General features: G+C 35.3%; 1 protein-coding gene across 2 annotated transcripts in view; it reads left to right on the forward strand.

The window, feature by feature from the left end:
* Positions 1-23,145, forward strand: part of UFL1 (UFM1-specific ligase 1) — a 23,316-nt gene extending 171 nt beyond the window's left edge. The window contains exons 2-19 of one of the 2 annotated variants that reach the window (XM_010573341.1): positions 766-911; positions 1,980-2,008; positions 2,748-2,845; positions 3,701-3,815; positions 5,052-5,182; positions 5,831-5,889; positions 9,304-9,450; positions 10,625-10,800; positions 11,517-11,696; positions 11,836-11,956; positions 14,325-14,447; positions 16,427-16,547; positions 17,535-17,698; positions 18,839-18,969; positions 19,112-19,192; positions 19,953-20,038; positions 20,479-20,659; positions 21,361-23,145. In XM_010573341.1, coding sequence (XP_010571643.1) covers positions 766-911; positions 1,980-2,008; positions 2,748-2,845; positions 3,701-3,815; positions 5,052-5,182; positions 5,831-5,889; positions 9,304-9,450; positions 10,625-10,800; positions 11,517-11,696; positions 11,836-11,956; positions 14,325-14,447; positions 16,427-16,547; positions 17,535-17,698; positions 18,839-18,969; positions 19,112-19,192; positions 19,953-20,038; positions 20,479-20,659; positions 21,361-21,573 — 2,302 coding nt within the window. In that variant the 3' untranslated portion in view covers positions 21,574-23,145. Of the gene's footprint in view, positions 1-765; positions 912-1,979; positions 2,009-2,747; positions 2,846-3,700; positions 3,816-5,051; positions 5,183-5,830; positions 5,890-9,303; positions 9,451-10,624; positions 10,801-11,516; positions 11,697-11,835; positions 11,957-14,324; positions 14,448-16,426; positions 16,548-17,534; positions 17,699-18,838; positions 18,970-19,111; positions 19,193-19,952; positions 20,039-20,478; positions 20,660-21,360 lie in introns of those variants that run through there. The other variant, XM_010573342.1, reaches the window with a different exon arrangement.
* Positions 23,146-23,754: the final 609 nt, after the last annotated feature.

A 23,754-nucleotide genomic window follows, 5' to 3' on the forward strand; every position in this document is an offset into this window, starting at 1 on the left:
CGGACCGCCCGCCGGTGCCCCCTCCCCGCGCCGGCGGCCCTCCCTCCCTTCGCCCACTCCGCCCCCCACGGCCCCGGGGAGCGGTGTGCCACGGACCCCGGCCCTGTGGGGTCCCGGGGCGGTGGCGGGGTTCAACCAGGCGCTGCCCCGCCGCAGTCCCCCTTTGACTGGCGCTGACTTGTGTGTCAGCGCCTGTGAGCCCCGAAGGGGCGTTAGGGCCCCCGGGGAGTACGTGCGGGTCCGGGGGTCTGTCGTCGCCCTTAAGTTCAAGCTGCTAAACGTCGTCACGGCTCCCCTGACGATTCTTTTGACTCCCCCTGCTCTGTGTCTTCCGTGTGTGCTGTTGAGGTTGTTGCCCGGAACTTGTTTCTACTGAAGAGAAAAAAAAGAAAAAAAATCCCAAACAAGCAGAAAAAAACTAAAATAAAACAGTACAGAAGGGTCAAAGACACAAGTTCTGTAAGCACGACCATGCCTAAATTCACGGGCAGGTGCATTCTTACAGCAAAAGGGGCCGACAGCTGTTCGGGAGGAGATTAAAAGTTGTTCTAGAGAGGTGACCGGCGTAAGTGAAGCCAGATGGATGATTTGGGGGGCGATAAGTAGGATCCTGAAATTAGTTTTGTGTCTCAAAAAGTATTCCCACAGAACAGCAAGTAATCGTCGTCATATTTCCTGTCTTAAGTGTTTTTGAAACGTCTATTTAAAGATAATTTTAGCAAGTACTTTCTTGGAATAACTGATTATTCTTTATGCTGTTGATAGATTGTCAGAGCGGAACTGTATAGAAATTGTCACAAAACTGATTGCAGAAAAGCAGTTGGAAGTAGTGCACACGCTTGACGGAAAAGAATATGTCACTCCAGCACAGATTAGTAGGGAGATCCGGGATGAGCTTCACGTTTGTGGTGGTAAGTGTGGCATTTGCTTTCTTCCTCTGGATTTGGAAGTTAATTTTGAAGACTACAGAAAGATTTTGAAAGTTTTCTTCAGTACCCTTAATCTTGCATAAAAAGTGAGCTTGCTTGCTATTGCTTTACCTACAGATTAAGTCACCTGCTATTATTTTCTTTTCAATTCAGATCTGTGTTAAGCTTTTAGGTAGGCATATCAAGATACGTTACTTGGTTCATTTTCACCCATGCAGAATTTCTGAGGTAGAAGTGGTCTAAAAACCGTTTTGAAAGAAATTTGGCATTTTAGTATGGTTAAGTATCTGGCCCAGACCTATGGCCTTGACTTGGAATTTGAAAATCATTCTCCTTTCATGTCATCAGTAATAACATTTTTAAATTGTCATTGACAGGTCTTTCATTTTACCAGTATGAAGAGCCATCTGCTTTGTAAGATCTGACTTAGATATATAAGGAAGCAAATAAGCTTCCAACTGCTTTTTGTCAATGGTTTTAATGAGAAGACAGTGTATTGTACTTTTAGTTGTATTTAAGGGTGAATGTTATGGTATCTTATGTTTGGAAAATTAACTTTCTTATTATGTTCATACAGATTAGTCATTTTCTTACAATCACCACAAGTATGCCTCAGATTGTGTTATGCCTTTGGGTATCATATCAGTATGATAGCGTGAATTGAATTTAAAGTTGCTGAGCTTTTTTAGTAGCATCATGCAAAGGTAGAAAGTTTTGACAGTCTCAGTTTTGATACTCATGGACTAGTGGTCAAATCCAGGTCAGCATCAAGGCAAAAACTAATTGGGAGGGGATTTGAACAGTGATTTTTACTTCTGGAATTTCTGTATTGGATTGTCATGAAGGCCATAGGGTAGGACAATGTGGCTGTCTTGCATGACCACCTGTGGTTTCTGTGATTTGACAATATATAAAGCTGAAGTTGGTTTAATTGGTCTACAAAAAAGTAATGAAGAAACACTTTGTACATGATGGACTATGCTGTATTCTAAATCTGTTCAAACATGTTTTATATACTAAAATATATTTGTTTGGTTTTTTTATTTGAAGGTCGAGTAAACATTGTTGACTTGCAACAGGTAACTTTTTAGTAGTAAAAACCTATATACTTCTTTCTTTTCTTCACCATGTGTATTGTAAATATTGAGTTCATCAGTTATACCCCAGCTAAGTTATTTTTTTAAAAGAGAACAAAGTTTATGAAGAGCTGGTAGCTCCTGTCAGAGTACTGCATATTACTTAATCCATCCATTTATTGCTTTGTTGAAAGCTCCTCTCTGCTTGAAGGTAATCTAGGACCTCTGAAATCACCACTAAAATATAGAGATTTCTTTATGAACTCTTTCTTTGTAAACTAAGGGGGGCAAAGAGAACATAAATATGTTTCCAACTTAAAGCTGCAGGAGCATGCATAATTAACTTTGCATGCCTCTTTGGATCTTCCCTCTTCCTTCATTAATCTTTTTCCTCCAGTAGTTGTCTTCTGTGACTAATTTTCCCTTCTGGCTTGAGCAAAATTACTTGGAATCAGACAACCTTTCTGAAAGACAATGTAGTATTTTCTGTTCGTAGCTTTCTGGATTTTTTTATTATATACGTTTCTTTTAACCTTGTCACAGTTGCAAACAGAGCTTTTTTCCCTGTAAAGCGTTGCTGCTTTATTCCAAATTGCAGATTAACTGTGTATGTATACAATACTAGAAAAAATAAAAGCAGCTTTCCTCAAGACGTAGGAATGTGTAAGTATAATATGTCAATGTTTGAGAATTAATTTCAGTTTAAAGTTCTGGTAAGAGGTTTTGTTGGGGGTTTTTTTAGGTAATAAATGTGGACCTTCTGCACATTGAAAACAGAGCTAACGACATCGTTAAATCTGAAAAAACTATTCAGCTTGTACTGGGACAGCTTATAAATGAGTGAGTACTTTTCAGGAGCAGTATGTATAATTCACAGCTCTTTTATTTTTTAAAATGCAAGCTAAAAGTGGTGGCTAGCTTTTGTTACTTCTGAAGTGAAATACATTTTTCTTAACTGCTACTAGGGCTGCTTGGTGGTGATCAGTGCTTCTTCTCCAAATGTTGAGTGAGGTCTGTCTCAGCAGAGCATCCAGGGAATCCATGGAGCAGAGGCCTTACTGAATGTCTCTGCCCAGTATCCTGCACTTACAAGTGTTCATTTCTTACCCAGTGTTTCTGTGCACAGCAGCCAGATCTCATTTGCTCTGTGGCTTTGCCATCTGCCTCAGCTATTGACAAATCCTCACTTTTTTTCCCACTGTTGCTTTACCTCACAAGCCTAAGATGTATGAGCACGTTATTTTATGGCATTCAGCACACTAACAACCACTGAAGTAATACTCTTATGGGGTTGTCTCTGTTATTGATTGCACTGCAGGATTTATTCTTGGCAAAGAATGTGAAGTTCCTGTCTCTTTTGAAATAATTAAGACCTATCTTGCTCACTAAAGCCCTTTTCTATTTCTCATTGACATATAATGTTTTCCTGTTCCTGCTTTTTGACAGTTTCATACAAGCAGATGAATGACCGATTTTAATACTAGCTACCTGGTTAGCAGGCTTTTAAAAAAACACCACATTTTCACTGACATTGTTCTCGTTTATTCATTTAAAGTAACTTCCAGTTTATTGTTGCAAAGATGCAACATAAAGACGTATAGTGCCACGTCAATTAATAATTCAGCATGTGGCTAACAGATTGATCTTTAATTTTACACTTAATGTGTTGGGGTTTTTTTCTTGTTTTTAAATAAGGAGTTACCTGGATCAATTAGCAGAAGAAACAAATGATAAACTACAGGAAACTGGACAGGTGACAATATCGGAACTCTGCAAGGCCTACGACCTCCCGGGAGACTTCCTGATACAGGTGATGCAAACCACCAACCTAGCAAATGTAGAATTGATTGTGTTCACCTTCTTTTGTGATCTTTGCTATATCCATGGCTTTAACTGTGATGAGCTGCTTGTCAGTCTAAGCAGAAAAGTATTCGATACATAAAGGTTGCAGTGTAACAGCTATTCACAGATTGAGGTTGATGTTTGCCTTTTCATTTTGGGCAAAATTTCTTCAGAATCTTTATGACTGTTAGGAACAGATTAGGATTAGGAATGCTAGGAGCAGGTGAGATTAGTGAAAGACATGAAAATGTCTTTGTTTGAAATATTGGAGAGAAGATGTAAGCGTAATTTCATCAGTCTCATTAGCTACCCAGGAAGCAGAAATACAATGGTAGAGACCCTTCGGTTTATTTAGAAAAGGTAAAATAAACGTTCATTTCTAGAACCTGAAGCCAGACATTCAGAGTAGAAACAAAAAACTATTTACCTTTGTTAGTGAGTATTATAGTGTGTAAAAGGATTAGGGAGAATTCTCTTACCGTTGTTGACTTTCAGTCAAGGTTGGACTTTGTTTGGAAGATATTTTTATGAAAGGGTAGTCCTGTGGCATGTGTTAGGTGAACAGTCATACTGGGTACCACAGACAGCCTTGCTGACTCTCAGTTTATGAGCAGATTTCCTGTAGTATTTGTCGCATGATCAGCTTCCACAAAAGCATTTGTAACATACAGAAATTATTATATGGTTGCTCTTTGTTTCCTGGGCAATATTTCCTAGGTTTAGTTCACTTTGCAAGGATGCACATTTATAAACTGTTTGCACCTCTTTCTTTTGTGATTATTGTTGCTAATTTTTATCTTGACTGTTTGAAAAAGTGGATAGTGAATTCGTCTGCCACAGGTTCGTACAAAATTAATACAAAGGTTAAATCTTAGTTTTCATTGTGCATCTCCAAGCCATACTTATTTCTTTTGCAAAGTTTTCTTTCATCATTAGATACACATATATTTTTTAAAAGAGGGCATTGTTAGGAAAGCTGAATTCACTGATGTTTGGAGTGTGGGCCATAATGGCATCAATTTACATGTAGTAAGACACATTCTTAATAGACCTAAATAATAATTTCCACTTGTCCTCATTTCTGAATATTTTGTCTGTCTTAGCGAAACTAATTTGCTGATCTGTTAATACAATTTTTTTTATTAATTTTTGTTTAAAGTCATTAATATACACTTTTAGCAGTCATCCCAGCTTCTATTTACAGGCTTTATCCAGGCGTTTGGGTAGAATTATTCATGGACAACTAGACCAGGAAAACCGTGGGGTGATTTTTACAGAAGCCTTTGTGTCCCGGCATCGAGCACGCATTCGTGGTCTCTTCACTGCGATTACTCGGTAAATTGCAACACATGCAACCAAATATTGAAATATTTTTACCATAGGTCTTCATGGACCACATTCACTTGCGATTGAAAAAGAAAAGAAAACAAAGACCTATGGATAGATTTCTTTAAGTGTAGTTTAGTTCCTGGGCTGAAATATTTAGTTATATTAGACTCACTGTTTTGAAATGGGGACCTCCTTTTGAAAGGAGGACAAGGGAAGTTTAACATTATACAGCATACTTAAGTTTTTTGGCTGAAGAAAATGTTAATCAGTAGTTCTTTCATTTGTTTGGAGAGTATCTATCCTCACTGTCATTCCACTGCTCCCCAGTCAGTTACTTACTGATGTCTACCCACTCTATGTGATTATAGATAATTTTTTCTTACTAAATCAATAACTTTCTGTGTCAATTTGTATGAAGAAAAAAACTTGAGACCGCAGAAATTTCCTTACAGTAATTATTGTAGCTTTGTTGTAAGATACAACTTCATAGTAATTCAAAATTAAAACCTTGTAAGCTGTGTTAAACATCAGTGTAGCACCCTGGGGCTAAGATATTATGTAGTTTTGTCCATCTGGAGTAACATCTCATTTCTAGATTCTCCACATCAATTTCGGGTCATTAACTTATATTGTTTTGTTTTTTCTTTTTTCAAGGCCTACACCTGTAAGTAACTTGATCACTCGGTATGGATTTCAAGAACATTTACTTTACTGTGAGTTTCGTTCAAACTGTTTTGTATTTTTGTTAGTAAATTCATAGATTCTTCATTACTAGAAGTGTGCTTTCAAAGAAGCATTTTAGTATATAGCCTTAATTCTGGAGTAAAGAACAATGCATTTCTCTTTAACATAAAAAGTGTTAAACCTTTTGTGCTATCCATAACTGAAGAGATGTTCTCTGTATCTAAAGCAATGAAAGCATGCATTGGTGAAATGCCTCTGGGGGCAGAATGATGCAAGTACAGTACTCACTTTGTCATCTGTTTTGTTATTTGCCCTTAGCTACTGGCAGTTTTATCAGTGAAGCACACAAAAGGGGACAGATTTTATGTAGCCAAATGGCATTAACTGCTCTGGATTTTATTTACTGACTTCTCTGTGATAGCGGAGGCAGAGCTTTTGTTATGCTCTTAGTTAAATGTCTTTATATGCTGAGAGATAAAGCATACCCTTAAACTGTTTGCTTTTATTTTCCACAGTTCCTTTTTTAAATAGAAATGCATAAAGATTTCCTATCCAACTGCTGAAACTTTTATGCAGTACTTAATTGTTTCTTACTTCTAATGTTGCAGCTTTTCTTTGACAACCACCTCCCATCTGTCCAAAATGCTGCTTCAGGCATCATTAGTCTCGTGTGCTGGCTGACCAAGTGCTGCTGGTCTTCGGAATCCTTTAATGGTTTTCTATCTCTTCTCATGAAAGTTAATATTACTCTTTTGTTTGATTGGGTCTTTTTGCCTTCAGGGCATTGCACACTTTAGCTCCACTATAGTGTCTCTCTGCTGACCTTTTTGTTCTTTGCGACAAGCTTATTCATTAAAAATTAAAATCTTAGCATTTAAACAAAATCATATAAACACTCTACTTTCACATAATGAATTTAAGGTTTCCTCTTTTTTTTTGGAATGTGCCATCCAGGTATTCATAGATTAAAAGGAAAATCTGTTAAACTGCATTATAGTAATGTTGCAGTACCCAACAAATTTCAGTATGTGGTTGCAGTCTTCTTCAAACAGGTGCTGCAAGTACCTGATCATGTTTTGCTCATGTACAGTGTTGATGTGAATTGAAGTTCTAGTGTTTTCCTATCACCAGTAATTATCACAATGGCTACATGTATTTCTAATACTTTCTTTTTCTTCGATTTTTTTTAATAAGTTTGTTCATCTTCAGTTTTTCTTACTGTATTCCATTTCCTCTGCAGTTTCATAAGTTTCAAAGACCTTTTTACTCACTATCAGAGCACATTTGATTTTATTCTATCCATTTGCTGAGATACCATTTCAATTTCACAAATGCTGGAAACTTGAATAATATCTTTTAATGATGTGACTTATACTCTTTGCTTTTTATGTTTGTCATTATTAGCAGTGTGTTTTAAAGTGGTCTTTGTCAGTTTTGTGTCTCTTCCAGAAAAAAAAAAAAGTAAGTTCAGTGTACTGTTTGTATAATTTACAAACAGCTAATTATTTCATCAACACTTAGTGTCAGACAAGATAAACAATATTCTTTGGTTCTATCACATAGCTGTACTGCTATTAATGTTCAGCTGGCATAAAGTTACAGAAAATAATTTTAGAAATGAGTTAAAATATGATGAGTTAAATAGTTATGAGTTAAATAGTTAAAACACTAATTACAAAGCATAGTGAAAGCACAGATGTTCTTTATTTCTGAATATTGTGTTGATGATGTAGGACAGGCATGGAGGGATGGTTATCATCTCTGCCAGACTTTGACAGAGACTTAATAGGACACTACAAATTACTCAATCACCTTTAAAAATAAGTGTGAGATTACAGTAGTTCTGCAAAGGTCCTGTTGTTTTGTTCTAAAACAAAAGATTGTCTAGGCGTAATTGTAGTAGGGGCTGTGAAATCTCCTATGAAAGCACCTTCTCTGCCCTGGAGTTTTAGAACTGGCACTTGAAATAATACAAAAATTAACTGGCATCTTCATTTCTCCCTCTTTCTCTAAAAACTCTGGTTCATTGCTAGTGCTCCACAAAATTGTTTGAAAATCTATTAAAAGTTTTACTCTTTTACCCAAAAACTTTGAATAAAAGCAAATTGAGATTCTAAACAGAGAATCAAACTATATTGTCTGACAGTTGCTTAAGTAGAATAGGCACGTTGACTCTTTTCTAGGGTAACTAAACTATTAGTAAGTACAAAAATGTATTTTTATTTTCAGAATCAGTCTTACAAGCCCCATTTTATACAAGGTAGCTGAACCAAGGCAGAACATGATTTCTAGCTCTCATCTTAGATTACCTAAAGCTATATCTTGTTTAAATCTGTTTCTCTTTTTTCTACATTTTTTCAGTGTAAGTACTGTTCAGCTTTGTTTAGTGGCAGTTGTGTTCAATAGCTGCTAGCTTATAGAGGCCTATCTACACTGTAGGCATATCTGACAAAAAAAATCATTATTTAATATGCAGTATTCCTTCTGGAACCAGGTTTTCAGGTAAATTTTCCTGTGTAGGTGAGCTAAACCTCCATGTGCTGTACTAAGCATGTTGTAATGTTGACTGCTACTCATATTTAATGAGGAAGAAGCTGTACCATGTGATGCCATTTAATGTTCTGTTCCAGGGTAAAATCTGTCTTTTAATGAAATAGAAATCAACACAAACTGAGAATAAAAAAGCCATCTAGCAAAGCTCTGGAAATCAGCAGAGCTTGGCAGTTGATGTCACTGGGTTTTTTTAATATATCTAGTGACTTACAAAAAGGCAAAAGCAGAACATAGGAGGCAAATCAGATATTCCTGTGCACCTTTAATGGATTAAAAATACCTTATTTAGCGTCAAGAAAGGCTTAGTACTTTGGTACTGTCAGTTACCAATACGTTCTTTGTCAGCAATATTTGTGCATTATCAGGAGGTTATTATTGGCAACAGTGTGAACATTGTAAACGGTGAAGATGGTCACCAGTAGGACGTGCTCACATTTATGCAGGTTAGGTAGCAATTTTTCTTGTCATTTTAGTGTGTTTAGATCTTTCTCTTCCATCTTGGTTAACATGCAAGCAGTGAATTCGAAGAGAATGTTATTAATAAAATGCTCATATATTTTATTGTCTGGCCAGTGAAAGATTCTTTTATGACTACATTTTCTAAATTAAAAGCTCAAACTGTCCAGGTATATATTCAATAAAAAGTGTTTCGATCCTGCCATTGTGGCTCACTCTTTTGAAACGTATGATTTCCAGACCTTTTATCAGGACATTCTCATTCTCATAAGTGTTAAAAATAATTGATAGAACTCGGAAATGTTTCACTAGAAGCACAAACAACTACTGGGTGGGAAAAAAAGAAGAGACAAAACAAGGAAAATAATTGCTATGTTTTGATTAATGGATATATTGAAGTGGAAGATGTCGCTTCATTTATTTTCTTCTTGTAGCTGTGCTAGAAGAACTTGTTAACACCGGTCGTCTAAAAGGCACTGTGGTTGGTGGGAGACAGGATAAGGCTGTGTTTGTTCCAGACATCTATGCCAGAACGCAGAGCAACTGGGTGGATTCATTTTTCAAGCAGAATGGTTACTTAGGTAATTAATCTATATCCTCGTAGATAAAATATCTTTCTAAAACTAGTTTAGGTAATTGGTCTTACCCTAATATAGCTAGTGTCTAGAGTGAAGCCTCGCAAGAATAAGTGGAAATCAATACAGTAGTTGATACTCCTTTGTTAAAAGACCGTCTTGCTTATAATGATGTGTGTTACTTCATCACAAAGAACCATATTTCAGCAGAGAGAACCATACTGCTAAACAGTAACTTTATTTCTCACAATGTTACAAGTGCTACTTTTATTACTGTTCTGAAAACACTTATTAGGCTGCTCATTGTAGACTTTTCAGATGATCATGTTTGACCCACATGGTTGTAGTTTCAGTCCAGCTGTCCAGATTATGACCAAACTTTGGCTGTTAATAGTCCAGATAGCCAAGCATGCAGTGCACAGGAAGAACCTTTTCCAAAATAAGATTTGTAGAACTGGAGTGGGTAGCACTAGTGTCCTGATTTGAATCCAAATGAGTCTAACTTAAAGCTGAGTGCTGCTGGATGATGGTGGTTTAAAACAGGAGCTATGGGATAATGTGGACCTGAATAAACAGAGGAATGTACCCTTATGGTCCCAAAGGGCCAGTCCCTAAATAACAGTTAGTCTTGCAGTTTGAAAAGGTTCAGCATAATTTACTGTAGTAGTATTAAGTGTTTCTGTAATATTGCTTGACTGATAGAGTATCTGTCAAAGTCTTTGAATGTTTTCAGAACTTCTAAGTATAAACTGCCAAATAGTTGAAATGCTTTGCTTGTGATGCATTGCGCGATTCTGCGAGTATATTGGAGTAATTTTTGAAAACAAAACATTTTGACATTGTATATATTGTAAAGGCTGCTCATGTTATATTAGAATACTTTGTAAAGATATAATCGCAAAGATAAACTTAATGGTATAAGAATCTGAAAGAAAAAAAAAAATTTCTGAAACTCAGACCAAAGTCGTGCCCATGATTTAACCTTCATATTTTTATTAACTATGTTTAGGTGTAGCTTGTACTAAACTAAGTTTTACATCAGCATCAGCTTGAGGCTGCATTTACTTGTATAAAAACTATATGCAATTCTTCGTTTCCTGCTTTCAAAAAAAATTACCACATAAGATCCTGTATGTATGTGAAGGTACTTAATTGTAACAGACACTTAACTATTTTATAGAATTTGATGCATTGTACAGACTTGGCATCCCTGACCCAGCAGGCTACATTAAAAAAAGATACAAGTCCACACAGCTCTTATTTCTGAGAGCAGCTTGTGTTGGTCAAGAAATTGTGGATCAAGTTGAAGCCTCTGTAGAGGAAGCCATCAGCTCTGGAAACTGGATAGATGTAGCAGTAAGTTGTTGTTGAATTTATTTATTTTGTCTTATTTTTGTGTCAAGTGATACTTTATTGAAAATACACATATGTATAATGAAAGTTCCATGTTGTCAAAGTAGAACGTTCCGTTTAAGTAAAATAACAAGTAGAAAGGCATTATCTGCCTTTAAGTTAGTGTGAACAAAACCAGGGGAAGGACGTATCAGTATTCAGTTGATAGATATCTAAGACTAACTTTCATTTCAAAATTAGTGCTAATGTATTCTGCTAGAGAACAATATATTTCTCTGGGGGGGGGGGGTTGGAAAAAACTTTAAACTGAACTTGTATGACAGTTTCAGTAAACAGAGGGATATTAGCCATTTTGTCCTGGCTAAATCCTAATTTTAGGCCTTACAGCACTACTTTGTCGCTTGTAAGGAAGCCTGCTGCTGTTTTGTGTTTGGTGTTACTCTGTATTTGTTGAGCTGCATTTTGAAGAAGTTGCTGTCTGTTTTCCCAGAGGTAGCACGTATTCTAGAGCAATGTTGATTTGGGATGTTAGAAGATTTAAAATAGTGTTTTAAAGTACTTTTAAATTACTAGTTTAATTTTAAAAGTGCAATATATTCTAAATAGTTAACAGATGTCAAATGGGGTGGCTGTGGATTAATTTTATCCACATACAAGTATGTCTGTCCATTCTAGAACAGATTATTGTATGTAAATGATTTTCATTTTCTTTACCCTAGACTCTTCTGCCCAGTTCTTTGTCAGTAGAAGATGTTGGGATTTTGCTGCAGCAAGTGATGAGATCTTTAAACAAAAATTCTTCAGGCTTAGTCTTCAGTGACACGATTGTGGTCAGTGAGAAATTTCTAAGCAGCTGTGCTGATCTATTTTCTGATATGATGCAACAGAAAGCTGAAAAGGTACAGTTTTTTTTGATCAAGATGCAATATACATTAGATTAGTATACTTAAAAATGGCCAAATGGCTTAAAATTTTCCATATGTATCTTTTGTTGCTGTGTCTATCTTTTTGCTGGTAAGTGCATGTTCTTCATTTTAGGAAATGAAAAATAGCCCTGTTAATTTAATCACTGAAGAAGATTTAAAACAGGCTTCTGGTTTAGAGAATTCCTTTGCTAATAAAAAAGACAAAAAGGATGAAAGAAGAAAGAAAGCAACAGGTAAGGCATCAATATTTAGCGTAAGCCAAAAAAAAAAAAAAAGAGGCTTGTTTAGCCTTGGAAACATTCAAATATAAAGTTACTGTATTTTGTAGTCCATTAGTTGCCTCCAGTCCATTGCTGAAGATACTTAAGAAATAATCCAACTACTTCTCATCATTATACTGTAGGTGTAGATATATCTGAGCTATGTCCATGATAACTAATTTCAGATTTAGAAGTGCAGAGGAAGTACCATAAAGACATCTTGAGTTAGTCCAACACAAGTCAGCTGGCTTTAGAAGCAAGGAATCCATGTTCGTTTATTAGTGTATACAGTATGGTCACATAAGATTAAGTTGCGCAGAGGACTGACCAAACCAGTATTAGCTCATGGATGTCTACCATTTTTTATTACACAGTGTAGATACACTCTTACTCCACTTTTCAGGGATCCGGGAAACTTAAAATATTTCTTAATAGTCTTGAGAAGTTACTTCCAAAATCATTCCGTATAAATTGAGAAATGAAGTAGTAAGATGGGATTTTTTGGAGAATATTGTACATCTTTTCTGAGAATCCCATGCCAGACAATGTTCTGTTGTTTGCACACATAACAGTTATTTGGAGATTCACACAGTTTACTTTAAGGTATATTCTGGGTTAAATTAATGCCAAGCCTTACTCCATTTATATGGTGGCTGTTTGGAATAGATCCATGTGTCTAGACACGTTCATATCCACAGGTAACGTATGCTGCACCATCAGCAAGCACTACCCTGAAGTGTTTTTTTATGGACTGTTAAGTGTATTACCTTAAAACAGTCAACATCACAGTTTAAGGGTTAGATGTTGTTATTGTGTAATGGCAGAATGTGGCCAATGTCACGTTGCCTATCTTAAGGTCCGTGCATAACTATATCAGTATCTGCTGTTTAAGCATAACCTCACGTGTAATGTTAATGCAATTCATACAAATATGGATTCTGTCATGTATTGGATTAATGAAAATTTTCAAGATAAATTCTCTATGGCCCATTTATAATACCATTTGCAACACTCTGTTACAAACAAGTATCTGTAGGGACATGTACTGTTGTAATCCTTTCTGTAGGTTACAGTCCATGTATCCTATTGTCATAAAATATGGCTTTTCTGGCCGTAGTGTCTCCTGCTTCATCTCTTTGTGGATAAGATCTTGACTGCAGGTTGCAGCTTTTTCTGTATGGCTATTAAAGTGGAATATAGAATGAAGGGACCTTGTTTCCAAAATAACATATATTGCACAGCTGACAAACAGCTTGTATCTGTTCAGCTAAATGTGGTCACATTTCAAATAAGCTTGTGAAAAACACCAACTCTTTTTTTTGGAGAGGTCAAAAACTTAGAAGGTCTCACAAGTACACCGTCCACTGCTAGCTGCAAGCAAACTAGTTTGCTGTTCTTGCAAAGGAATGCTTAAAAATCCATCTATAGCATGTAACAGATGCAGTTAGCTTTGTGAGCAGTAGCATCTTGCCTTTGTTGTTTCCTTTTCTTAAATGACAGTACTGCTACATAATGAAGTTACTTGAAATCTTGGACCTTATATTTAAATGGAAAAACAATTACTTTCTCAAGACTTAGTGCATGTATAGAACCAATTACTCTGGAGTTTGAATTTCTTTCAAGTGAAAAAAAGAAGGGAACAAGCTGTGAAAAAGGGAACAAACAGCAGAACAGCTTACCTTGTGGAAAGGGACTGTATTGCAAATTGAGCTCCTGTGCATCTGAATACACAGATTATGGGACCTATGAACAAAGTAATTTGTTACGTTTGTCAGAACTAGAATGTCGCATTGCTTTATAGTCCTCTAGGAATAGTCGAAAAAGAGTTAGTTTTCTAGTTAATTGAATGCACACTTAATATTTTGGATAAATGCATGCTGCGTAGGATTCTTTTTCTGAAAATTAACAGTTACACTATCGGGTATTTTTCAGTAGCTCAGTTATTTAGCATCAATGAATAAAAATGCTAAATGCTTACCAAGATGCTATTTTCAGCCAATAGAAATTCTCCCATTGCATTACTCATCTGTTTTCAATTGGAAAAAGATATTGCTCTTTTTTTTTTTACAATATGTACATTTGATATAGTTAGTATTTGTGTTTGTTAGTATTGTGTAATGACATTAGCTTAAATAAAGCTTTAACTCAGTTGCTTTTTTTTCTTAAGAATGAAAATTTACAGCCCTAAGATTCTGGAATGTGTATTGTAGGTTATGTTTAGAATCAGGTTGTGGTTTTTAATTCAGCATTAACAAGTAATGAGATCAATTACCATAATATTGTAAAGTTTTTCTTAAGTGCTAGAACTTTACTGTGTCCTAAGCAAATAATTCTCCACCAGAGGGCAGTGGAAGCACAAGAGGAGGAGGAGGTGGTAATGCGAGAGAGATCAAGATTAAGAAGACCAAGAAGAAAGGAAGAAAGGATGCTGACAGCGATGAAGAGTCGCAAGCAACTAGCACAGGTTTGTCATTTTATTTTTAGCACTAACTACTCATACTGACATGTTTTTATCACTTTCTTTTCCACATCTCTCTTTTTCCCCACGGTATTGGTAAGGTCAAGTAAAATATCAAAGAATTTGAGAACACTATTCCATTAGAATTGTATCAATGGATATGATATTGCTATCTAAATGAAATGGGTATACCCTATTCACTGAATAGTATAACTTAGTCTTGGAAATGAGAGCAGGTGGCTTGGTTTTGTTGTTTTTTTTAAATTTTTTAAAAATTTTTTTAATTAGATTTTATGTAGGAAATGCCTAACATTTCAGGATTAATATTATACTTGGTTTCTTAACACCTGCTAAATAGCGTATGATAAATGGAGAAGTTCTCATCCAGTTCCAAAGCTTAATTAGCTTAAATCATAGCAGTGAAACAGTACTTAGATGTTTTTCCTCATAGGGATAAAATATACAGTCAAAATAAAGTTCTAATATTTTAAATGTTATTTTAAATAAGATTCATCTTGATTAACTGTGACTTCTACATCTGAGCTAGCTACCTTTGTAACTATTAACTTTTTAATGGAGGAAGGTAGGTATTTTGAAGGCCTAGTCTATCTCACTTGGTTTAGATGTGTATTACCAGATGAGTCTGAATCTCTCCCTATTGGTGCCCATTTCTCTACCTTTACTGTTAGGAGAAGGAGCATGGATGGCTTCCTCAGAAGTAAACGCTTACATTGTGTTTTAGCAAACAGTGGTTGCAAATGAAACAATCATAATTATGTGTTCTTTCTTTTATTCGATGGAGTACCAGAAATGTATACTTCAATTTTATATATAGTATCTAGACTTTCCATACTGACTGAAAAATACTTTTAAACATGATATTTAAATTTGCGAAATACAGCATCTTAATTTTGTATGACACTACTCTCATAGATTACTGTAATTCACATATACATGAAGTTATTTTTCAAGGCTGCTCAGTTACTGAGTAAAACTCAGTAAACTAAATAACTCAGTAACTAAGTGTTAAATCACCTTTTTTTGGTGTAGCCTTTCATGTTTACAACTGTTGCTGCTTGTATTGCTGTACTGTAATAAACAGATTGAACCAAAATCCCAAGATAAATTCAGATGTAACCATTCAAATATAAATAGGACCCTTCCAAACCCTGATTTAAGCTCCTTTTCTGCCTGTTTATATAGCCTTGTATGTTGTTCATTGCTACTGTGGCACAACTAGGAACATCGTTGATTTCCATTCATTCGGTTACCTTATGTGCAGAATAAACCTGTTTTATGCTGCATCTGTCATCATCCTGATCTCATTCTTATATATAAAAATTAAAACATTCTTATATATAAAAACTAAATTCTGCAGCATGCAGACAAACTTCATATTTTGTCCAAAACCAAAATACAGTTGCACTAATTGTGTGCATTTACAAGCAGCATGTAACTTGATTTTATTCCTGGAACTTCTTGTCTGGTTTAGTATTCTTGCTTTATTGTGTCTCAGATTTTGTACTGTAATGTCAAGTTTAGGGTGCTCTGTTAGATGATTGTGTTCCTTACTAAATGGGGTTTAAAAAACCCACCAACAACCATGTGAAATCCTTCAAATAGGAACGTTCTATTCAGTTTTGGCATTTTAAAAAACTATTTGGTCTTGGTGATGTCATCTTTTCTAAACTAATGGATGTGCCAGGTAGTTTGAAATATCTCACCAAAAATGCATGTCCTCATACGCTACTTAAGTTGTCTATTACAGAAAATAACTTCTAAGTGATCAAAAGATAAATTTTCTGTTTTTCAGATGTGTAAAATTTAACCGTCACATGTAGTCTTCTCTCTTTTTTGCATTGTTGGTAATCTGTCTTCTGTGGAGCTTTAGAGTTTGAGGCATTTCAGTGTCTCATGCCACAGAGTAACCGCAGCAAAACTAAATATAATGCTTTCTCAATGAATGTTGCTCATGGCTGCTACAGGTAGGAATAAGCAGCCGGAGTTCCCTTTCATGTCACAAGAGGAAATTCAGGATGTTTTAAAGACCCGCATGCAGGATTGCCCCGAAGAGCTTATTACAGAACTTGCTGAACATCTAATAAGGTAATTTCAGTAATTCAACTGGAGTTAAAAAGTCTGTGTTTCATTTCAGATATATCTTCTCTTCAGTCTGTTTCCTTCCTTAGAAAAAAATGTTTTGCTGGTTGAAGTGAACCACAATATTCTTTTTCTGTACAGCTCCGTGTTACATACTTGTGTATGTATTAGAAAGCCATGCTGGCACAGTAATGAGAAATAATGCTTAAGCTTAGCAGTAGGTGGTTCTGCGTCCTTTGTCAGCAAGCATACTTTCAGGTTCATGGGTGTATTTCCACCCCCTTACACTGATCCATGTTGGGGTTTCACCAGTCCCATCTTCTGTACAGCCCTTGATGTATGTTCATGTTTTCTGTCTTTTGTCGCTCCACTGGTACCTGTGTGAACTGGGTAGTAAGCTAGGTCAGCAAACTGATCTAAGCGAAGGTGAGTAACTTCTTTCAAAAGACATTCCATACAAGAGAGAAGGTGTGAATATGTGTGTTTGGGGCAAAAAGGACATGATAGGACTGTAACAGCCCAAGCTTGAATAAACTTGGGAGTACAATGGTAAATGCATCTTTATAAGGGCCTGTGCTATTTTAATGCAACTTAAGTCTTCACCTCTTACAGCTCTTACTCATCTGGAATTTGCCCACAGATCCCTGAAAGAGTTGAACAGCATTGCTTCTAGAAAATCTTTTCTGTCTTTCATCTTCTTCCCATTTAGGTGTTGTTACGAGTTAAAACCTTGGCAAGCACTTACATACCATGCATACTGTAACCAATAGTACTTCTGCAATTATAAAAGTACATTTTAATTTCCCAGTGGTTTTTTTCTGATTTCCATTATTTGCTTTTTATTTATCTCACCATTCTGTGGCATTCATGTCCCATTCATTTACTGTGTAATGAGGTAGATTTCTCTATTGTTGATATATTTGGAAAAACCTTATACAGTTTTACACTTTGCTTAATGTTCCCTTTTTCTCCTTTCTTCTTCCCTCTTCTAAGACCTTTAACAAAAACTTACCAGGAAGTTGTGCGTTCTGTTTTTACATCTTCAACATCTTCCTCTGGAGCTAGCAGAAGACAGACTATGAAGGACTTGCAGGAGGAATTCTCAAACTTGTACAACAACATTCGGTTATTTGAAAAGGGAGCAAAGCATTTCACAGGTACAATGAATATATACTTTTAAAAATGAATATACTTCTTCAAGGATGTTGAATTTATTCCAGAATCTACATTCAAGGTCAAAGAAGAGCAACAGTTTAAACAGGAAAAACTTAGAGATATGTTTACACTGCCTAACACTGACCTTATGCTGGAGTACATTGCTTTGCATGCTTACTGAAATATGTTCTCTTTATTTCATATCCACAGTCCATTATATCTTCTGTCAAGATAATTGTGGGTTCTTGTCTTTCCTTCCAAAGTGTTTGCACCCTTTCCCGGTTTTTTTTTGTGGGGGGGGGGGGGAAGGAAAAATAAAATAAATTAAAAAAAAAAAGAAAAATATTAGTAAACTTACTTCATTCTGTCACTTGTGCCACTAATGAAAGCATTGAATACTACCTGATTCTAAGAAGCCCCTGTTAAAACCTCTTTGAGGTTTGATACTGAAAGTAGCTGCTCCTTGAGGGTAGCTTTTCAAAAAGGTGTAGATTCATTTTGCAGTGGATTACTTTAGCTACCTGTATTTTGTGACAGAAAAGTACCATTAGGAAAATATTTTAGACATTTCCAAGATTCTCTGCTGTATTCAGCTTTCTTCTAGAACTTTCCCTGAAAAAAACTTATAACAAAAGGAAACATTAGCAAAACCCCCGATATTCTTATGTTTAGGAATAAATGGAATTATTTCCAATTAGCCTCTCTTCTTGTACATGTGTTCTGTAGCCTCTTTTTTCTAAAATTCTACTGTTTCAGTCTTAAAGTCATCTGCCTCCTCTTCTGTTTAACTGCTTGTCCTGTAGACTTTTCCTTCACATACTTTATACTTGTTGATGGATAGCAGTGGTTGTTCATTAGTGGTTTGGGAGGATTGTACAGGGACTAGTTTACTGCTCATACAGATACACCTTTGAAAGACTAACAATGCATTAAAATGCACTTAGACCTGAAAGCTCACATTTTTCACTGAAGAATGTTCCATAAGCAACTGCAAATGAGCGATGTTAGCTTCATGTATCCAGATAACTTTTTGATACTACTCATGGTTGATAGAGTCCACATTTTAGGAAGTGCTGTGGTAACTGTCACAGGAATCAGATAACTATAAGAAGTTACTTTTAATCACTTATTTCTTTTAACAGATGAGACTCAGACTAACCTTGCCAAACACCTGTTGAAGACTGTCTGTACAGACATTACAAATCTTATTTTCAACTTCCTAGCATCTGAATCAATGATGACAACCGAAAATTATTCTACAATCACAAGTGAGGTACACAGATAACAGTTCCTTTTTAACAGTCTCAAGTAGATCAGTGATGTTTATTCAATACTTAATTATCTTCGGTTTAAATATGCCTACAGCTAAAATGGTAATTAATATTAGAGATTATTTCCATTCTTGTCTCATACAGGTCCGGACCAAGATTTTAGGTAAATTGCCAGAAGACACCAAAGGTCCTTTAGCTAAACTTCACTCTTCCCTGAATGGCAAGGTAAAGTGATCCAGAATCTTTGAGTTCAGATTTTCCGTTCTGCTGACACAATGCTAATAAACAGCTGACATACATAGCATAGTACATAACTGCTGCTGCTGCTGTGAAGGATGAAGGCAAAATAATATTTTGAATTTGTGTAAGTCAGTGAGAATAAGTACATTTTCATATCTGTGAATTTTAAGAGGTGAAAACGTGATCTTACATTTTGATACTGATAGTCACCTAGCTCTTTGCTTCCAGATGGAATCCAGTGTATCTTTTATGTGCAGGTGAGAAAAGTAAAAGCTGAGAGAGAATCCACAGTTTAAAGTGGTTGATATTTCTTGTATTTTGTTCCTGGAGTTCCTGATTGTTCTCCCATGTATTTCTTAACTAGTAAAATCCTGAATATTTTTTAAAAAACCTTCAGATTATGGCAGTGTAAATACAAAGGAAAGTAATTTATTAATTCTTTTATGCAAAAGGCCATACTGATATGTTTCTTAAGAAAAAATATATCTGTAAATAATTGTAGAACATGTGTTCCTTTTTTAGTTCCATTTTTAAGACTAATGGATTGTAGTTTATTTTAGTATTTAAGTATATGAACTATTGGAAGATTAATAAAGTTAATTTCTACAAAATCCTTTTTACTTTCTCTTCCATAGTTTATTCCAAATGTATTCAGTCATGTGTTTGTGTGATTAATTGTGAACAGTAGTTAACCTTTTGTATAATCTGCTAACACAGATTAAATATTTATATCATTTTTTAATAGAGCATAGAAGATTTTCTTTCATGCCTTGACTCTGCAGTGGATATTTGTGGTATTATGGTGAAAAAAGGAGACAAAAAGAAGGAAAGGTACCTTAATTTTATGTATTCTATGCACAGTATGTGAAATGTAGCTCTGTTGCTGCACAAATGTTAGATGGTTAGTTTGGTAGCAGTCACACAGAATGTGTAAGAGGCAATCTTTCTTTCCAAACTGTTTAACTGAAAAATACAAAGTCAAGCAGTCCTAATTCCATGGGAGAAGGAGGAGGGGAGAGTTCCTATTTAGCTAATTTGCTTGACTCACTGCTTACTACAACATAGTTTATAAATTCTCCAGGGGACTTTCAAAATCTAAGCTACACCAGTGCTAGCTTTTTTTTTTTTTAATGTGGAATTTCACATAAAGAAATGGTCAGTCAGAGGGGAAAATTAAAATTAATTGAAGTTAGATATGTTTTAGTCTATTATCAACTACTATAAGACAGAATGAGAAACATATTTTTATATAACATATTCCTGTTCCTTAGGCAAGTCCTATTTCAGCATAGACAAGCTCTGATTGAACAGCTAAAAGTCACCGAAGATCCAGCTCTTGTTCTGCACCTGACATCAGTACTGTTATTTCAGTTTTCAACCCACTGTATGCTTCATGCACCAGGAAGATCAGTACCACAGATCATTAATTTCCTAAGTGGCAAGATCCCAGAGGTATTCCTTTCTAGCTTGTTAAGGGGAAAGTGCCTTTTTTCTATGACAGAACATAAAAGTCGTGTCTTATACTACTTCTGCTGCATAAGACTGGCACCTTTGTGTTTCATGTCTAATCATTACTTTATGTACAGACACACAATTTCTCTGATCTGTGTTGTATTTCAAATCTATTATTTCAGGGATCTGTCTTCACTATTTTTTTAATAAAACTAAAAATCATTCTCTTATTAGTACTGTAGCTTTTGCCTTTATCTATAGAGACAGCTGTGTTTTGGGGGATGTTATAATTCTTATAACTGAAAATTTATACATGCTCTTTCCTCCCAGCTAGAGCATGGTTGCTTTTTAAACTTTTGTAATTCAGTTTTAAAGAAAGGTATACTCCTCAAAAGTAAAAATATTGAAATTCTATATTCTAAACTGCCAAAACTGGTGATGTTTACTAACTGCATTGCTTTCCTGCTTCAGTGGTTTATTGTCCTGTTCTCGCAGCATGGATGCACTTTCATTTTTCTGCCTCTTCGAATGTCTCTCAGAATTTAGGTTGCAAATACCTTGATGGAAGTATATTTATGTATCACTAACCCTCTTTAGGCAAGAATTGGAGAATGCTTTTTTAAAAATTTAATCTTTAATTATCTGTGTACCTTCTCCGTAACATTGACATTCCTTTGTTTTGTTCTGTTTTCTCCCCTCAGGATCAGCATTCTCTGTTAGTCAAATACCAGGGATTAGTAGTGAAACAATTGATCAGCCAGACTAAGAAAACTGAACATGGAGACAGTGACACAAGAGATAAACTGGAAGAGGAGGAAGGAGCAGATACCATTCGAAAAGAGCTCCAGGAAATCACTAACTCTATCAAAGATCTTGTTCTCAGACCTAGGAAATCTTCTGTAACAGAGGAATAAAATTATTATTCAGTGCATCCACATCCATGATACAGTCAGATTTTATTTTTTTTTATCCTGAAGGGAAGCATAGCAGAAAATGCTTGACAAATTTTAAAATTTGGCTTCTAACAATTGCAAGCCACAGCCAGGGAACACAGTTGTTGGTTGATGGTGGCAAACAGAGTTTTGTTATGTACTATATGTGTAACACACAGTAAATGTAGATGTGACAGCACAGTTTTGGACACTTTGGGTATGAAATTAGTGGGTTTTAATTGGCATCTTCATGTGAGGCCTCAAGAAATGGTTGTTCTTCAAATAACAGTGTATTCTGTTCATACACACACAGGCTTATAGTTTTACTTCTCTGATTTGGATTTATAGTGATCTAAGGATTGCATATAAGTGTATATAAGCCTGTATATCTTAATTTCAAATACTAGTTTTGAAACATATACTGATACCTAATAGAATAGCAATGAAAGGCCATCTTTACTTTTTGATATCATTAGTGGATGTTTTCAGCTTCTCTTCACTGGACCACAACAGTAAAAACATTGAGTACAAGTGGATATTGCTAAACTTAAGAGAAGTGACCCAGTACTAATGTGAGTTTCTAAATGTACTGAAAGCTTATGAAAATCAGCACACTCATGCTATTGATGTATTGTTAATGTCCGTAATAGCTGTTCATTTAAAGCTTGTAATTCGGACAGAGGAGGTGATATCCTTTTGCATTGGTATTTTGGGAGTGCATAAATACTTTTACGCCTGCCGTATTTTACATGCTATATGTTCATTCAGTGGACTCGTGGAGTTCTTAGTCCATTTCCCATAGCAGTTAGAAGCACTTGCTTGCATTTTGTCAGCTCATTGAAAGAACTTGTGGTATTCTGTTTATTCTGAGCTTCTTGAAAAGACTTTAGTTGATGATCTTTCTACATAAACTTTATAGACTGAAGTATTGGCTAAAGTGTTTCCCTCAAGTTTTTTACCAGCCTTATTTTTACGTGAGCAGTACTTTATGTCTTCAGGAAAGTGGAAGAATGTGTAAAATGGAGTTCTGCCACTATTAATGACATAATTCTTGTATGTCAGATATACTTCTAACTTATTTTTAAGAGAAGATAATTTTCAAACTGGAAATACTTTAGTTGTATTACTTCAGTAATGCCCATTGTTTTCATGTGTGTAATTTCAGGTTTTTGCATAAAATTAAGTTTGAGTAGTAAGACAAGGAAGAGTTCTTTTCACTAAACCTGTCATTCACCCATTCTTGCCAAAATTCTTTCACGCTGAAAGCAAGCAAATTCTGTGCAAGGCCTACTCTGTTCAAGTATATCTGGTTTCAAACAGTTCACATATTCTATAAGCTTAATCATAAATATACCCAAGCCTGAAATTGCAACAAATGACAGTTGAAGAGACCAAGTACAGAAGCTCAGTAACAGATTAACCAAGGTTAATTTTGATAAGGTAAAAAATTGAATTGTATACATATATAAAAGGCAGTAATGTTTAACAATGTTCACATCAGTGCTGATCTTTTACCAACTGTAAGGCAAAACAGTTTGCTAGTTGTAATGCAGAAGCAAAGGTAGTTGTTTTTCTTTCCTTGGCTGGAGGCTATCAGAGCTGATAATAAAGGACAATGAGGAGTAAGAAATTAAAAATATTCAGGCTGTTTAACTTTGTTTAAGAAATAGAGTTTGCATACAGGAAATAGGCTTGATTTCTTGTTATTTAGCCAGAATAATTATTAAGTTCCTATACTGAATGTAAACAATTTTATATGACATTGAGCTATTTTGTAAATAATATGCCACATGACATTCTGTATGCAAATTTGAAATTATTTTAATAACATTAAATGATGAAGTATTTAAAATGCATTCTGCTGATTTAACCAATGGTCGATCATCTTACAACTTGCAGCTTTCAAACAGCAATTGGTAATATGCACCATTTGATTTTACATGCCATTCTGAGTGTCCCTGTAATTTTGTTTGATACTGTTTCATGCTGGAATAGTAATGAACTTATTATAAAATTTACTATATCATGTGTTAGACTTGCTATATTGTAGCCAATGTTATAAGAATGATAAAAAAAATATATTATTTGAAGTAGATACAAGGGAAGCACTGAAATTCAGAGATATCTTCTGGTTACTGACAGAATTCAAGGAGACGTAGGTTG

This window comes from Haliaeetus leucocephalus, unplaced genomic scaffold, assembly GCF_000737465.1.
Source record: "Haliaeetus leucocephalus isolate CR32 unplaced genomic scaffold, Haliaeetus_leucocephalus-4.0 Scaffold384, whole genome shotgun sequence".
Classification (NCBI taxonomy): domain Eukaryota; kingdom Metazoa; phylum Chordata; class Aves; order Accipitriformes; family Accipitridae; genus Haliaeetus; species Haliaeetus leucocephalus.